At 34.9% G+C, this 19216-nt stretch overlaps 1 protein-coding gene across 1 annotated transcript; it reads right to left on the reverse strand.

The window, feature by feature from the left end:
- Nucleotides 1-1694: 1694 nt before the first annotated feature.
- LOC120144674 lies at nt 1695-18581 on the reverse strand. Its single transcript, XM_039158695.1, has 9 exons — nt 18429-18581; nt 18137-18347; nt 17982-18034; nt 2933-2969; nt 2733-2798; nt 2458-2562; nt 2211-2361; nt 2044-2119; nt 1695-1944 (listed from the first exon to the last, which is right to left on the reverse strand). Exons 1-9 carry the CDS (start codon nt 18527-18529, stop codon nt 1833-1835), a joined length of 912 nt encoding a protein of 303 aa, XP_039014626.1. The 5' UTR covers nt 18530-18581; the 3' UTR covers nt 1695-1832.
- Between the last annotated feature and the right edge of the window lie 635 nt (nt 18582-19216).

The following is a 19216-nucleotide window of genomic DNA, read 5'->3' on the forward strand; positions in this document are numbered from 1 at the left end:
ACACATTCAATCTTTTACTTCCAAAGCTTGAGTTTTTTTAAACATATCAATTATTTGCGCAACTGTTCTTTATGATTGTAGATCTATGACCATGTGTTTCCTAGAAAATAACTACACGAGTTGAAGTTTAATATAGAAACAAGGGTTCTGCTCAGAAGAAGTAGAAGAGTATGTTCCTTATATTATAAATTTTTAGTATTATGCACGAGGTTTCATTTAAGCGATGATGTAGACCTTGCTGGTATGATTGAGACATATTTCTTTCACTTTTTGTCTAATATCGATTTGTTTGTTGAGTTTGATGATCTCGACCTTACTCGTACCATTGAATATCCCACCAACTCAGACAAATGACCAAGAAACAACATAAATGATGGAGACCTAGAAACATGGTTACAATTCGTACATGAATGACAACAACAAAAAGAATGGAGAATTGAAGAACTTAATATTACTTCCGACGAGTCTACTGGTTATGAAGATTAAAACTTCTTAATCAATACTGCTATGCTAGTGTTATTTACGTCCTTATGTCAATGTATTAAGTTTGTTGTTTTTTTTCTTTTTAATGTGCATTTTTGAAGGTCTAATATAATTTTCATAGTTTGTTGTTATTTTTAATATAATCTAACACATTTAAAAAAAACCCTAAACATAACTAGTCACTCATCACATTGAGACAACGAGTTCTAGCATATTTTTTTCTAAAATTAAATTAATATTTGTAATATAAAAAATAATTTATTAATAGAATTTATCATATCAAGATAATGACTTCTATAAGAAATATTAAAATATTAGATTCAAAATATAAATATTATATCTTATGAAACTTCTCACATGAAGTTACAGTTTACACTAAACTAAAAAATACCACAAATCAAAAATAATTTTGAGGTGCAACCAAATAATTACACCGTGTGCGGGAAAAAAAGCTAAAACAGACGTGACATAATTGACATAGAGGCCTGCAAATGTAGGAACGTCTTTTATTTGGGCGGGAAAAACAATCGTACGCGAGAAGTTTCTCTTACAAAGCCTCCCCAGACATTTCAAGAAATGCACCTATGGCGTCATCACTATTGCATACAAGGAGAAAAGAGTGAATTTAACAACAGATATTATGTGGTTTGGTGCTTTCTTTGCAGATTACAGACGTCTTTCTATATGTACTCACGCCAATGTAGAAATCATTGGTTTGAATTTTCTCCGCTTTTGGAACACATATAAGCTTGCAGTACTAGCGTGTCAATGACCAGCCATAGCCATACCACGATGTCTGACAAACATGGACATTGTGTCATCCTGTGACGCTCTTTTTGCTAAATACCTGTCTAACCAGTTCTATCATTAACGGCTTTGTAAGCATGGATGATCCCAGAACATAAACTGTAATACCAAATCAATTGATGTTTTCGTACTTCTCCATGAATGAGATTCATGTTTTGAGAAATATAATTGATAGATCATATCAACAAGAAGGGGAAATTGCAGATAACGAACAAGGTTTAATAAACTGGCTGATGCAGCCACAGATGCTAGAATCCATGTGTTTGAATCTTGTGAGAACGGCAATACTAACTGTAACAAGAAATAGACGATCCAGCTGTAACAGGCCGAAACATAATACAATAAAAATTGTGTTTTTAACATCAAAGAATAGAAATGGAAGAAATCTGAAGGCATTTACAATTTTTGATTTCCAAACATAAACTCCCCTAAGCAGTAATGGCAGTGGATTACATATTTGGGGACTAGATCCTAATATTTCCCCATCACTAAATCATTCAAATCCTGACAAGATTACATAGTCGTAAAGGGATTCTTTTCTTTCATTCAAAATAAAAAAAAATCCTGGATTTATGTTTCAACAGAAATTTCATGTCTTGTAACAAAGCAAGTACATCTGCTGCTTCAATAAGAGTGATTTGCCATTTCAACCATCTGTTGATCAAAGAAATATATATATGTAAATCAGCCCATGCGAAAACTGAATAGAACTGAATGAAATCAGAGAGTAAATTCTAGAGTAAATGGAATTACCTCAAAACCAATCTTTTGATACAGTTCAAGAGCGGGTTCATTGTTTCTATGAACATGCACGTAACTGGTTCCACACCTGCAACCAACTGGACTAATTTAGAAGGCATTTTCTTCACTTATTGCATAAGATGAGGTGCTTCTAAAGTAAAAGTATGTAATTTCTTTACCCTTCGATCTCACTGATTCGATAACATAATACAACATATTGCTAGCAATGCTTTGTCTACGAGCTGATTTTGCTACACATAAGTTGGAAACATAAACATATTTATTCAGGTCTGTTCTGCTGATGCTGCAGAACATATGCTTTTCACGTTCCTGCAAGAGGTCAGATTCACATTATCTTAACACACAACCTATCTACCTATACCAAGAAAGAAAATAGCAGTGAGTATAAAAGAATGTGCACCGTACCCCGGGAAAAGACTCTCCGTGCAACAAATGCCGAATGCTGAAATCAAGGGTTCCAACCACACTTTTCAACACCGTGTGCTTGACATTCCTCTCCTCCTTCCTAACCTGAGAATCCGACATTTACGAAAATTGTTAAGAATATAACATAGGAACTGTATGTATCCCAGTAACGAAGAGAAACAGAGAACCTCTATATTAAAGCTTAAGAAAAGAGATAAGAAACACATAAAAAGCAATAAGAATCTGGGAAAAGATGTCCCATAAGAACATCATACCGTGACAACACATGTATATGTCTGCCCTTGTTGCCCACTGTATAGCCTTTTTATAGCATTGAACTCCTGCAAAACAAACTTTTTAAGCAAAATTGTAACCAAATTCTATATGCATTTATGAGAAACAAAGAGAAGAACACTATTTGTAACCAAAAAAAAAAATTAAAAAGAAAAAAGAGAAGAACACTATTCTCTCCTACCTCCTCAGCGAATTGCCTTTTGACGTTATCGGCGTATCTGTATAATCAGGAATAGCTACAATCAGTAATATCGATGCATACATAAGAAAAGAATCGATTCCGAGAATGCCGCATTCACTAAGAGGAGTGGGAAATGAATCAGATCCATTTTTAGGTAAAAAATTTCAGCAGTAAAACTTTGAAACAATTCATTAATGTAGACATCATTTTTTTCATTTAAATTTATTATTATTGAAATTATTATTATTATTATTAGTATTATTATTATTATTAATTATAATTATTTATTATTATTATTATTATTATTATTATATATTATTATTATTATATTTATTATTTAATAAATAATTACAACTGGACCGCCCAGTTACAAGCCAACCAGAACCGGTCCAGCCAACCAGAAACCCTAAACAATATGTAAGATTTCAGCTAGGGTTTTCAAACCCTAGCTCCCAGCCGCCGCTTCCAGAGGGCTCAAGCTGCCTCTCCAGCTTCCAGACGCTGCTGCCGACGCCTCCACTGCCAGATGGTCCAACCAGTCGCTGCCGACGCTGCTTTTGCCACGCCACCTCGCCGCCGTAGATTCCAGAACACCAGATGGCAGCCCAAATCGAGCTCCATGGTGAGTCACCAGCATAGCTATGGTGACTCACCTAGACATCCCTCTCGGAACCGGTCCAAACAGAACCTCGTGGTGGCTATAAAAGCCACCATACCTGCGAAAGAAGCAAGAGGAGACAGCCACAGACGACAGAGAACGAAAAAAACAGAACGAAAAAAAAACAGAGGAGGAAAAGAACACAAACGAACAGCAACCAACAACCAAAAAAAAAATAGAAAACAAAGAAAGAAGAAAAGAAACTTACCCTTGGAGCCTTGACCACCGTCGGAAGCACTAAACATCGTCGGAACAGAAAATACCGAAGGTATTTTCGTAGATTACTCCGATTAGGAGTCTTTTATGGAAAACAAAGACCGGAATCGGTCTTAGGCATTTAGATCTACGTTTTTGGGGTATTTTTGTGAATTCCGACCACCGTTACGGTGGCCGCCGGCGGTGGCCGGCGGCGGAATACGGTGGCCCATGGCCGCCGGTTTCCCTCCGGCGAGGGAAACTAGAGGGAAACCAGAGAGAACTCTGGTTCTCTCGTCTTGAGAAAGAAAGAAATGAGGCAAATGAGAAGCTTGGCCCTTCGGGCCAGGCATTCAGGGTTATACCCTCATCCGTGCGACGTCGTTTAAGGAGAGGGTATCTGTGTAATTTCCATCATGGGTAAACCCTTCCGCAGTCACTCCTAGTTTGTAACATTACAAATTAGTCATTAAAAGCAAGTTTTAATTCTTTTAATCATATCATTCAATTTTATTTTATTACATTTTAGTCATTATCAGTTTATATATTATTTAGGGTAATAACTGATTTAGTACCTTATAATTTTATTAACGTTTATTTTAATCCGATTAATTAAATAAGGCTAAATTACATTTTAGCACTTAAGTTTTATTTATTCGAGATAGAGCCTTTAAACTTTGATAAATTTATTTTAATCACTGATTAATTAATTAAGGATTAATTACATTATTAGTAATTTTATTTATGATGGTTATGTTCATAATTTTACATTTATTATTTTATTTATTTTAATCATTGTTAGTTTTAACTTAATTTTTATTATAATATTTTCAATCATTACTTTAATTATTGTTTTACTATATTATAATATACATTATTTATTTAACAATGTTTTTTCCATATCGAAGAAAGGACAGTCTTAATACAACTGGATGTTCTATTCTGATATTTTAAAATTAAAAATTAAACAATATTATTTAAATTCATACTTATCAATATCAAAGAAAAGAACTGTCTTAAGGCACCTAGAAGTTCTTTTCGGATATTTTTAAATAATAAATATTTTTATAATTTTGAAAGAATAGAATTATAAATTAAATATATTTTTGAATTTTTAAAATTTTAATAATAGAGACAATTGATAATTAAAAAGTACCAATTTTGGGCGTTGTAGGGGTGCTAATCCTTCCCTAAACGTAACCGACCACGAATCCCTTTTTTTATTAAAAAGAACGAATTTTTGGTTATAAACGCAGATCAGTTTATTTTTTTTAAATTGATGTTTTATTAAAACTCTTTTAAAAAATAATTTTTAGGTATTCGACCTACCTGACCCAAAGGCCGATGGCGACTCCCAATTATTTCAAAATTATTTATTAATTAATTTCTCCGCCAATAAATATTTCGTGCCCGGACGAAAACCGGTTACGACAGCTTGGCGACTCCGCTGGGACGTGTCAAACTTTAAAATCAATTATAATTCTCTATTAATTAGAAATTAAAAATTCATTTATTTAATTTTTAATTCTTTTCTTTCAAATTTTTATTATTTATTATTTTATTAATATTGTTTTTTATTCAGGTATTAATTATTTTATTTATCTGTTAGAGGTTTGAATATTTCTCCTCACACACAACACTTGCATTGCATAACATAAAGCTCTATAATTGAGCTTGTCCCTTTTAAGTGGGAGTGAAAGCGACGTCTTCGTGAGAATTCATTCTCCGTGTCAGACCTAGCAAGTAACTTTCGGGGTTCATATGCTCTATGTCTTCGTGAGAATTTATTCTCCGTGTCAGATATAGAGAAATGTGTCCCCTCGAATTGAACTTGATCCGTTTAAGTCTGTAATGGACTAGGATTGAGGTTTGACAGCTCAAGGGGGCATCAACAAGGACAATTCGAGTACCTTTACTCCTAGAACTGAAACTCTGCATATAATAAACCCTAGAAATTCACTTAATCTAAGACAATACTGAACCTATATTCATAGGTGTACACAAAGGAGAAATAAGTTCTAGATTTTAATTTATTTTATTATTATTTTTTCTCCCTGAATAAATGCATGCGAACTAGAAATCATGCGGTTAGGTTAATTTTTCCAAACAAAGCATGGAACTAGAAAGCATGAGGTTAGGATTTATTATATACCATGATAAATAAATTTTTCTTTCAATTAGTTGGTATTAACCATTTTATTTTTTTATTTTCCCATGTATGTTATTTTTTCTCTAATTTGTTTAAATTATTTTCTGTTGTTTGCATTGCATGATCATGACCAAAAGGTGTTTACTTGAAAGATTGTTCATCATATTGGAAAGAAATCATAAATGGACAAAAAGTTTTATGATCAAACAAAATATGATGCGGCCAAAGAAAGACATCCTAAGGAAATTCTGAGGATAGAAGCAAGCTATGCACCCAAAGATCATATGACCATTGAAGAGCAAAAGGAGATACGAGAAATAAGAGAGCAGATGACCAAGATGATGGATAGAATATCTATTTTGGCCAAAGGAAAAGAGATTCCAGCACAGAAAGAGAGAGAGCTCAATAAACCTAACTCTGCATTTCAGATACGCAAGGGATTTCGATTCTTAACCAATTTGAGAAATTACAGACAGTCATTATTCGTATTCACAAATCGTCTGGAGATACCAAAGAAATGATGACGACTGTACAAGCTCCCAGACAAGAGAAGAAATCATGTAATCAAAAATCATCAAAGTTTGGTCTGCTCCCGATGTCTAAAACTCAGGTTCAATCCAAGACAAAAGGTGGTTCTCATCTTGATACTATCCCCATATCATAAAGAGTTGTATGAGAAGCTACTTGAAGCACGAGAAGTGGATCCATATTATAAAACCGTTCCAACCTCCGTATCCAAATTGGTATGACATCAACGTTCATTGTGAATATCATGCCGGAGCTCAAGGGCATACCATCAAGAATTGTCTTGCCTTCAAACGCCGAGTCCAAAGTCTTTTGGATCATGGAACCTTACAATTTATGGTAAATAATCGACCTAGTTTGGTAACCGAGGGTCCTGATAGATTAATACCAAAAGTCTTCAAAGGTAAGGATATCAGTAGGGGCGCCCAGAGAGAAGAAGATTTGCTCAGGTTTGAAGCTCAAATACGTCATTTGAAGATTGAAAACGATAAATTGAGTACCAAATGGAAACCATACATGAAGACTTCCAGAAGGTCAGTCAAGCCTTTCAAAATGCTGGTATAGGAAACACCCCAGAAGAGTGGATAGCAGGGGTCACCAAACTGAAAAAGAGTTGCAACATACATGAAGATCTTCTCCAAAAACTTTTTGAACACAAATGTTCTCTCACAAGGGAAAATGAGCAACTCCGAGAATTGACATAGGAGATGAAATAACACCAGAATGTCATGGAAGAAGCTGCAGTCCAGATAAGTAATATGGCCCATAAGCTGATAACTAACTTGGTTTTAGGAAGAAAATAGAAAGTTATTCCCTATATGTAAAGTTTTGTTGAAGTTAGGACTGAAAGTTGTCCTCTACATGTAAAAGTTTTGTTTGATGTACCGAAACTTTTGTGTTCAATGAAATCTGTTCTAAGATGATCACTCTTAAGTAACACCTTTTCATATATGCATTTACATTTTGTATCTGTGCATTTTCATTTTGTATTTTTACTTTTTATATCTTTGAATTGCACATTTTGCATTCTTATTTTTCCATTTATGCATTTTTTCACATTTTTATTTAAGTACTTTCATGTACTTTAGTTATAAAACATGTTAATAATTAATGAAGGTTTTGTAACAGTAAAACCAAGGTCATTCATTCATATTACTTTACTGTCATCATGAAAACAATGGAACAATCTTATAAGGGACTACAAGACCAGTGGCCAGAACAATTGAAAGGGTTACCTCCGGATATAAGGAAAGAAACATCAGATTCAGTACCAGATGGATCAAATCAAATTATTCAGTATGTGACATCTGATAAAGAAGATACAATTGCTATAGAGAAATCGTGCTATCAGATTGAAGAGTCGAGAAAGATAACATACCCTGGGGCATCCCACTCAAACTCAAAGAATAGCCTCATTAATTATTCACAATATGAGGAAAAGTCAAGAGAACAGAGAAAGCAATCAGAAACATGAAAGATGTTAGTGCCTACCACAAAGAATTAGAAGCAAGAGAGCTCAGCTTGATTCCAGATTTGATTATTCCCCATGAATTCAAAATGCCTGATTTTGAGAATATGATGGCACCAGTTGTCCCTTAATCCATTTGAGAATGTTTTGCAGAAAAATGGAAGGATATTTGAGTTCTAATGATTTATTAATTCACTCTTTCCATGATAGTCTTGTTGGCCCAACAGTAGTATGGTACAATCAGTTGACCCAAGAACAGATCAAGAGATGGGTAGATCTAGCTGATGCATTTTTGAGACAATATCGATATGTTAAAGGCTTAGCTCCAACACGTATGGATCTTCGAAGAGTAAAGAAGAAAACCAATGAAAGATTTCAAGAATATGCCCTAAGATGGAGAGGAGTGGCAGCACAAGTTCAACCTCCCATGTTAGAAGAAGAGATATCACGTATGTTTCGTGATTCTCTTCCCGCTCCTTTCCGCGAGTTGATGCATGCAAATCCGACAAATGAATTCAAGAATCTTGTGACAAGTGGAGATTTAATTGAGAATGTAATCAATGAAGAAAATTCAAAAGTCACATCCAGGAGCCCGATGGATCAAAAAGCAAAAGCTGATCATGTGAATGAATGTCGCATCCAGAATCCTCGCAACTGCAAAAGAAAAAGAGCAAGTAACTGTTTGGATCGACCAAAGAAAGTCATGCGATCAAGAAAAACTTTGGAAGTGTTCCAAACTTCCATTTCAGATTTGTATCCTCATTTGGTTAAAGGTCAATACATCACACCAAGACCAACTAAAATGACATCAAACCTTTCTGCTCATAGCTATGATCAAAATAGTGTTTGTAATTTCCACTTGAGGGTAAAGGGGCATTCTACAGGCAATTGTAGGCCATTGTTAAAAGAAATTGAGATGCTTGTTGACAAGGGGTTTTGACACAAGAAATGATCAAGAAATGGGGGTAAATGAAGAAAAGAACCTTGATCCTATTACATACCATTATAGGAGTAATAATGCATAATAAAATAAACAAGTGGAAGTGTTATCTACCACTGTAGTACTTTTCTATTTTCAGCATCTTGTTTGAACTTGTTTTTTGTTTCTTTCTCCACCTTTTGTGCAATAAATAAATATGTATTGCTTTTATGGTTATGAGCAAGGAATCAAATTTTAATCTTGAAATTATTGAGTATCAAGTAGATTAAATATTCTTTTAATTTTTCAAGAGTTATAGATTTATTGGCAAGTGGTAAAATTATATCTTCAATATCCCATCCAATGCCAATTACTCAAAATAAATCTTGACATTACAAATATTCCGAAGAAATGTCTCCACCTATTTTTGAGACACCTACTCCATATGTTTACCTTTTCGGGTAGAATTGATTGATGATACTACATTCCACCATATATACGACTTCAAAAGTCACACATTTGTCCTTCCAAAACCATCATAAACCAAAAGACCTTAAAAGAACCCAAACTTTCAACTATTCGTGAATTTTACTGCAAGAAGAGACTAGATGAGGCATCATGGACCAACTCATTGATGATAATTTCGAGTGATTAGGGCATACTCAAAGAAGAAGGGGAAAGTGATTGATTGAAATAAATATATCATGCATTAATTACATTTTTTCATGTAAATAAAGTTAATCTTGAATATTCATCCCCCTGTGGATACCTCTTTTTACAAAGGTTTCTGTGTATGAGATGATGAACGGCATTGTTTCATTTATCCTTTAATATATATATATATATATAGATCCTTTGTTGTCCCCACTTGAGCCTGAATAATTTTTCTTCTAATTCAACCCTAACCAAGGATCACCCTCCACATTAGGGGGCAAGGTGAAATATATTTGCTCACAAGAATGAAGATTGTCAATACAGTTTTATTACAAAGACAAGTTTCCATGAAGTCAAGAAAGTTTTGAATTACAAAGTATGTCAAATACAGAGTGCTTGAAGATCAATCCAATCAAGAATAATGGAAAACCTCCAAAATGCAAAAGGAAAAGGAGGTGCTCAAAGCAATTGAAGTATTATACTCATCCAGCAAAGAAAGAAGAAAAAAAGAAAAAAAAAAAAAAGGAAAATTGAATCAAGATGGGTGATTTATTGAGTCTCAAGTTACAAAGTTGATCAAGTACAAACAAGAAGAGCAAGAAATGCTGAAGATATGAGAATTGGAAATGAATCCAAAATTTGGCAGTCTAGAGGGATCCAGATTATGGAAAAATCTCCAACAAAGCAGATCCAAATTAAGCAAGGCAAGATTGATGGCATCAGAATGAATTGATCCTTGGTTTGATTACCCTTAAACACTTATTTGGGCCTTTTTATCCCTTTTTTTCGTAACCATAAGCCATGGCCTACGTTACGTAACTGAAAAGTCCATTCTAATCATACATAGATTTCTAAGTAAAAGAGAATATCTTCAGAATTCATTCTACCTCTCAAGATTGATTTTTATTTGCGAAAATTGGTTTTTAAAATCTTTAATGCATGATATGAAAAATGATAAAAGGGGGGTTCAAGATGTAAATTTTTAAATAACATCTTAGAACCAAAGGAGGATTCGAGTTGAAAACCTGAAAAGGCGGCTCAAATATTGAATGGTGCAACAAACGACATAAGAGATGATCTTAAGCTCTTAAATGAAGCATTCCACATCCCAAAGACGTTCCTGAGATTCTGGAATCAAGAAGTATCTCTACAAGATGAGTATAACAACCATTTCTTCAAGTTAGTGGAAGCCCGAAGCGACATACTGAACCAACTTGAAAGAACCTACTTTACCAGAATCCACCTACACCTTAAATCAGTCAATAATTTTGACACTTGCCATAGGACTATGATTTTTGAATGATTTAAAAGTGTAGTTGATTTATTTGATATTCATTAAACTCATTGTTTATAATTTGATTATATTGTGAACCTGAAAGGGGTAATACTTTGCAAAATTCTTTCATTCTTCAATAAAAAAAAAGAGAAAAAACATTTTCAAACACGACAGTCTCAAATGGAGAAGGTCCTTGAAGCAAGTTGTTGCCTAATCTACATCTATTAGTGATGCCAGGATGATGAAACACTTCACATTTTTGAAGGCAAGTGGTCCAAGAAGCCAGAAAGTCTGGAGAATTGAACTTGTGACACTCCCCTATGACATTATTAGCTGCTCATCAAGAAAGATTATCGTTTATTTCATGTTGAGTTCGATAAGCATCACCAGACAAATTACTTTACCCAGTCATTAATCCATGTTTCTGGCAGATTACATCACAGAGATATAGGTCCCAGTAAGATGTATTATGGGAATGAACAAGTCAATACTTGCACTCTGGTTATACCGTGATGTTGGCTCAAGTCTTGATACATCATTAACACTTCTTCTATGCCAATCACTTTCTTTGTCAAGATGATACCCATTATGTCCTTCAGAAGATTGTTGAATTTGAATTTGAGTGACTTATGGCACAGAATAAGACATTGGAACAAATTCTACATTTGTATGCCGTACAGGATTCCAAAAGTTGAGATAACCAGTTTTACCATCAACTAAACCTTTCCATGGTTAGGGAAGAGTGGGATATGACGATGTGTATTTTGGAGCAGCCGAAGAGACAGTCACTGTGGCAGTCATTGCAAGAAAATGCACCAGCAAAAATCTTTTATTTCATCTTGATGATGTTTATTTCTTCCAGTAAGGTTGTTACACTGGATGTCACCGACAACAAGGTCGAATTCGATAAATCTACTCATCAATTGCTCCAACCGATCATCATTCAGTTATTGCACATCTGTTTTCAAAAATATGCCAAGACAGTAGAAGACAGCCTCTACATTATTGATCCCAGAAGAAAAAAGAGACAGGACATTGATATCACCAGAGAAAATGTCTCTAGCAGCTCCTTATATATGGTTTTTAGGGAAACCTAGAAACATTTCTACCTCATCAGGTTCAAGTGGAACAACTTTATTTCTTCCAACCCATACCAGATTCCATTTTCGGCACTCATTAAGAACATACTTCTGGACACTCGAAGGTAGCTCATCGTCATAAAGCTTCAAGAGCCTTACAGATCCTTTATGTCAATCTGGAACTTCTTGTACATGTTTGTAAGCAGTTCAACTTTGTTCTTGGATCCCATGAAGACTATCATTTCTTTGTCAATGGAAAAATATCATGTATAGTGCATGGAGAAAACAAGATAAGAGGAAATCTGTTCTCAATTGGCAGATTATGAATATAGCCTATTTTCAGTATAACAGCATGAAAATGTTTCGAATCTACAAATTCTGGCTATACATCGAATAAGTACTGTGATATTCCAGTCCAAACATTAAATGGAGCAAGTGCCACGTTCTCATAGTAGAAATAAGGAGGCTCATAGCATCTTTTGGAAGTGTTCTTTGAGTTATCTGATCTGGTTTGGTAGGAATTACAGAACCAATCATTGAATTTAGAAGATGAATGTGCTCATAGCATCTTCTGGAAGTGTTCTTTGAGTTATCTGATCTGGTTTGGTAGGAATTACAGAACCAATCATTGAATTTAGAAGATGAATGTGCTCATAGCATCTTCTGGAAGTGTTCTTTGAGTTATCTGATCTGGTTATACAGAACCAATCATTGGAATTAAAATATGAAATGCAGGATCATCTTCATTAAGAAGCTTCTTTTCAAACTTCCTCTGCTTCTTCCTTTTCCACAAAGCATAACCCAAGTTTTGCCTTTGCTTGTAATTGGGATCATTACATAATAGCTTCCTATCTTCTACCATAAGAAGTGCATCAGTAACCCTAGCCATTTGATCAGCACATATAAAAGCTGTCAATTCTGCAATTGATGAATCTGAACCACATCTCTCCATGGTTATTGAAGCTTCAGCCTCTGAGAATCCCATTTTTGTCAAGTATAACAATTTACTCTCCTCATCAGAATCAGAATTCATGATTTCCTCGATATCAGAAGAACTATCAATATATGTGAAATCATCCTGAAAGATCGCTTCATAATCAGATGAGTTGTTATCAGAATCAACATGTTGCATGGGTGCGGATTTTTGATGAGCTTGTACCATTGTATATGTATTCTTGCCAATGCATCAGATTATTGTTTGCATAAATTGGTTTCTCTTCCACAGAAAAGTATATTTCAGATATGGCCTTCACTGAAAGATGATAAGCCACTGTTGTCAACCTGGAATGAATGATTGAATACTTCTTAAGTTTATGACAACATAAAGAGAATTTCTCCAGTTACTTGACAACATTGCTGTTCAGTAACACCAAAATGAGAGTATTCAAGATAAACAGATTTGGGGCATGAATAAAGCCACAAGTACAACAGTGTATTGTCAAAATTAGACCTCGCGGGGATCATGATATTCAAGTCAAACAGACATTGAGAGTAAACCAGAAGCAGAATATTGGGGCATCTCGAAAGACCATTTCATATAGAAATATTTCATGTGGGATATCTTGAGGGCTCATTTCCACCAACAATATGAATATTTGGGCATTCTTGGAGGCTCATCTCAACAAGAAGTAATGTTGAGCATACTTTTAGCATCTGCATCAGCAAATGTTGGGGTATTTTAAAGATTCCTTCAGACAGATCCATGTGGGGCATTTTGAAGGCTCATATTAACAAGAAGCAAATGTTGGTGCATGCTGAAAGCCATTTCAATCAGAATCAGAACTGTTGAGGCATTTTGAACACTTGTATTAGCCAATGTTGGGGCATGATGAAGGCCCACAACATCTTGTGTCAAGATCATTGACTTGAACAAATATTTCCAATGAGACAGAAAGGTGTGAAGAATGAAAATGGTGAAACAGTGATAATCGAGCTGACTATACATAATTGCTTCGTTCATCAAGCAGTTATATTATGATCATGTTGTTGAACAAATATCTACTCAGCAAGTATGGTTTCAAATACCCAATCTTCTTAAACCATGTATCACATGACAGTGTGTTCTTTGTTAAGATACATCATGGTTGCATGAATAAAGAGGATCCTCAGGCAGACTACTCGATCCAGGGTTCAGTTCCTCAAGAAGGAGAGCTGAAAATTTTGACAACAAGAAACTAGTGGAGCCAACTAAGGTTGAACGACAAGTTGTTGTTAAGCATCTCAACATGATATGGTCCAAGTTGCCGTATTCGAGATCTGATTAGATGTGGAGACATGAAAGGAATTGGAATAAATCCTCCTTGTGATATGTTTCAAGAGTCAAATCAGAACAGACTCTATTCTCCTGATTAATCCCTGCTGAGTCAGGCATATCTACATCTGCACTTTTTAAAGATAATAGATTCTCACTTCAGAGATGACAAATTTTCTTTTTAAAGATGATAGATTCTCTTTTCAAAAATGAAAGCTTTATGGAATTTCTACACAAGTCCAAACAAAGAAAATTGGTTTTATCCAAGACAAAATGGGACATCAAGGTCATAGTTCTGACTACAGCAAGAGTTCCACAAATGAAACATTTCTTCTAAGACCTTCATGAATCAAAGAAGACAGTAAAGATACAAGTTGATCAGATGATTCTGCAGAAATGCAAGCTTGATAGCATAAGTTGCTACATTGATATCCAGATTTTTACAGATCTTCGGAAGAACGAAGAAAGGAAAAAATACCTGACAAGAAGAAGGTATTCAAAACCAAAAATACAGGAATCACGCAAACATCTGAAGAAGAGATGGACGCAATCCACAAGAATGAGTATTATCTTGAGATTGGGGCATGTTACCCAATCAACATGTTATTTTGAAAAATAATGAGAAAACGATTTCCATAGTTTCTCATTCAATCTTTTCTGAAAATGAAATTGTTGAATAGTAAGAAAACAATTTCCATAGTTTCTTACTTAGTAAACTATTTCTCACATCTGTAAGTCCTTCAGTGCATGATGTTTCCAAAAAGCCTTCGAGAGCTTTTTGATGTTTTCAAATCCTTCGGGTCATCTGTAAGTCCTTCAGTGCATGATGTTTCCAAAAAGCCTTCGGGAGCTTTTTGATGTTTTCAAATCCTTCGGGTCATCTGTAAGTCCTTCAGTGCATGATGTTTCCAAAAAGCCTTCGGGAGCTTTTTAATGTTTTCAAAACCTTCGGGTCATCTGTAAGTCCTTCAGTGCATGATGTTTCCAAAAAGCCTTCGGGAGCTTTTTAATGTTTTCAAAACCTTCGGGTCATCTGTAAGTCCTTCAGTGCATGATGTTTCCAAAAAGCCTTCGGGAGCTTTTTGATGTTTTCAAAGCCTTCGGGTCATCTGTAAGTCCTTCAGTGCATGATGTTTCCAAAAAGCCTTCGGGAGCTTTTTGATGTTTTCAAAGCCTTCGGGTCATCTGTAAGTCCTTCAGTGCATGATGTTTCCAAAAAGCCTTCGGGAGCTTTTTGATGTTTTCAAAGCCTTCGGGTCATCTGTAAGTCCTTCAGTGCATGATGTTTTCAAAAAGCCTTCGGGAGCTTTTTGATGTTTTCAAATCCTTCGGGTCATCTGTAAGTCCTTCAGTGCATGATGTTTCCAAAAAGCCTTCGGGAGCTTTTTGATGTTTTCAAATCCTTAGGGTCATCTGTAAGCCCTTCAGTGCATGATGTTTTCAACATTTCCATCCTGCTCGAAAGAAGCCAAATGAAAAAAAATTATTGTCTTTTTCGTCTTTGCTCTATTCTTGTTAACACAAGGATGAGCAAAGAGGGGCAGCTGTAGACATCATTTTTTTCATTTAAATTTATTATTATTGAAATTATTATTATTATTATTAGTATTATTATTATTATTATATAATTATATTATTTATTATTATTATTATTATAATATTAATATTATATTATTATATATTATTATTATTTAATAAATAATTACAACTGGACCGGCCCAGTTACAAGCCAACCAGAACCGGTCCAGCCAACCAGAAACCCTAAACAATATGTAAGATTTCAGCTAGGGTTTTCAAACCCTAGCTCCCAGCCGCCGCTTCCAGAGGGCTCAAGCTGCCTCTCCAGCTTCCAGACGCTGCTGCCGACGCCTCCACTGCCAGATGGTCCAACCAGTCGCTGCCGACGCTGCTTTTGCCACGCCACCTCGCCGCCGTAGATTCCAGAACACCAGATGGCAGCCCAAATCGAGCTCCATGGTGAGTCACCAGCATAGCTATGGTGACTCACCTAGACATCCCTCTCGGAACCGGTCCAAACAGAACCTCGTGGTGGCTATAAAGCCACCATACCTGCGAAAGAAGCAAGAGAACAGCCACAGACGGCAGAGAACGAAAAAACAGAACGAAAAAAAACAGAGGAGGAAAAGAACACAAACGAACAGCAACCAACAACCAAAAAAAAAAAAAATAGAAAACAAAGAAAGAAGAAAAGAAACTTACCCTTGGAGCCTTGACCACCGTCGGAAGCACTAAACATCGTCGGAGAACAGAAAATACCGAAGGTATTTTCGTAGATTTACTCCGATTAGGAGTCTTTTATGGAAAACAAAGACCGGAATCGGTCTTAGGGCATTTAGATCTACGTTTTGGGGGTATTTTTTGTGAATTCCGACCACCGTTACGGTGGCCGCCGGCGGTGGCCGGCGGCGGAATACGGTGGCCCATGGCCGCCGGTTTCCCTCCGGCGAGGGAAACTAGAGGGAAACCAGAGAGAACTCTGGTTCTCTCGTCTTGAGAAAGAAAGAAATGAGGCAAATGAGAAGCTTGGCCCTTCGGGCCAGGCATTCAGGGTTATAAACCCTCATCCGTGCGACGTCGTTTAAGGAGGAGGGTATCTGTGTAATTTCCATCATGGGTAAACCCTTTCCGCAGTCACTCCTAGTTTGTAACATTACAAATTAGTCATTAAAAGCAAGTTTTAATTCTTTTAATCATATCATTCAATTTTATTTTATTACATTTTAGTCATTATCAGTTTATATATATATATTTAGGGTAAATAACTGATTTAGTACCTTATAATTTTATTAACGTTTATTTTAATCCGATTAATTAAATAAGGCTAAATTACATTTTAGCACTTAAAGTTTTATTTATTCGAGATAGAGCCTTTAAACTTTGATAAATTTTATTTTAATCACTGATTAATTAATTAAGGATTAATTACATTATTAGTAATTTTATTTTATGATGATTCAGGTTATGTTCATAATTTTACATTTATTATTTTATTTATTTTTAATCATTGTTTAGTTATGTTTTAACTTAATTTTTATTATTTTAATATATTTTCAATCATTACTTTAATTATTGTTTTACTATATTATAAATATATACATTATTTATTTAACAATGTTTATTTTCCATATCGAAGAAAAGGACAGTCTTAATACAACTGGATGTTCTATTCTGATATTTTAAAATTAAAAATTAAACAATATTATTTAAATTCATACTTATCAATATCAAAGAAAAGAACTGTCTTAAGGCACCTAGAAGTTCTTTTCGGATATTTTTAAATAAATAAATATTTTTTATAATTTTGAAAGAATAGAATTATAAATTAAATATATTTTTGAATTTTTAAAATTTTAATAATAGAGACAATTGATAATTAAAAAGTACCAATTTTGGGCGTTGTAGGGGTGCTAATCCTTCCCTAAACGTAACCGACCACGAATCCCTTTTTATTATTAAAAAGAACGAATTTTTGGTTATAAACGCAGATCAGTTTATTTTTTTTAAATTGATGTTTTATTAAAACTCTTTTAAAAAAATAATTTTTAGGTATTCGACCTACCTGACCCAAAAGGCCGATGGCGACTCCCAAATTATTTTCAAAATTATTTATTAACATTAATTTCTCCGCCAAATAAATATTTCGTGCCCGGACGAAAATCGGTTACGACAATTAACATTAATTAATGATTTCAAAGATAGGTCAAACATTTTGTTTCTTTGCATAAAAAAGATACTCCTCTTCATCATTATCTCTCTATGATTAGTTTCTTTAGATAATTCCAAAAAGATATAAGTGTATTCCCATTTACTTGAAAAAAAAAATCCGGAAAAAAGTTCAACATTCTAACCCTTACCTTTCGCCTAGTCGGTCCTCCCAGTGAGTTTCTGCTCTCAGCCAAGCTGCTGTCTATCAAAAAAAAAAAAAATCCTCGGCACCGAAAGGACATTTCGATCAAATAAAAGGGAATGAAAAAAGAATTAAAGAATTAAAGATTAAGAATGGATATACCCAGAATTCTTCATCAAGAACGGCCTCCCTTGCAACGAATCTTCCGAATTCTAATATGTGGTCTTGATTAAGCTCATGATCCGACGGTTGCAGCCGGTTGAACCTGAGATTAGAGGGTCTAGGATTTTCAAGCTGGGGAACCGACGACTTTTGTAGCTGTATCGAGAGCTCTTCCTTTTTCACCTTTTCGAACGATTTAGAATCCATTTTCCTAATCAATTCCAAAAAGAAGTAATTAAATCTCTAAAAGTAAGACACGAATCCAAAAAGAAGAAGAAGAAAAAAAACTCACATGGTGGGACAAAGGGAAAGCCTTTGAAATTTGTTGAGAGGTACGGAACCATGGCTAAAAAAATTCAGGAATTCAGTTCTTTGAATCGAGAGGGTGAACATGGCAGAGCTGTATGTTCATCCGTATAAACAACTTTCCCGGAAAATATAACGGGTATTCCTGGTTTATTTTGAAAGAAGAGAAACAAGGAACCGCAACCGGAGACGCGCGTGAATAGCGGGGCCCGTTCAGAGAGTGGATAAGACGAAATTTTGAGAAACTGTGGGGATGTTGCCACGTGGATTTGATCTGATGTGGCAGTAAGCTAAAGGCTCCTATTGCTGGGCGGGTTTATTATTTATGATTCTTTTTCCTTTTACAAGTTGAGTAACTAAATGGGTAATTTAGCCCGAGGGACTGTTTCGTAGCACACCGTTTTGGTGGAAAAAGGGAGCACACCGTGTGGTTGACAGAGTAAAAAAAAAACAACACACAAAGAGGCCTCAATTCTTCTGTAATAACGAATACTTAAATAGAAGGGTAAACTACACCGTTGGCCACTAATGTTTGAGTGAATTTTCGTTTTTCTTATTAATGTTTTAAAAGTAACTGTAAACACCATTTTTATCATTATTTTATTTGTAAAAAAAACAATATTATATTGTAGTGAGGTTATTAATACCCCAAGCACCACTTGTAAAATCACTCAACCTTTGTCCCCTAAAATGTTGGAATAAAAAGAAAGTAGTTGGGACGTTTTTTTCCTCTACTTTTTGCTTTCTTTATTTTCTTTTTTCCATGGCTGTTTT

This window comes from Hibiscus syriacus, unplaced genomic scaffold (assembly GCF_006381635.1).
Source record: "Hibiscus syriacus cultivar Baekdansim isolate YM2019G1 unplaced genomic scaffold, ASM638163v2 tig00002317_pilon, whole genome shotgun sequence".
Taxonomy (NCBI): domain Eukaryota; kingdom Viridiplantae; phylum Streptophyta; class Magnoliopsida; order Malvales; family Malvaceae; genus Hibiscus; species Hibiscus syriacus.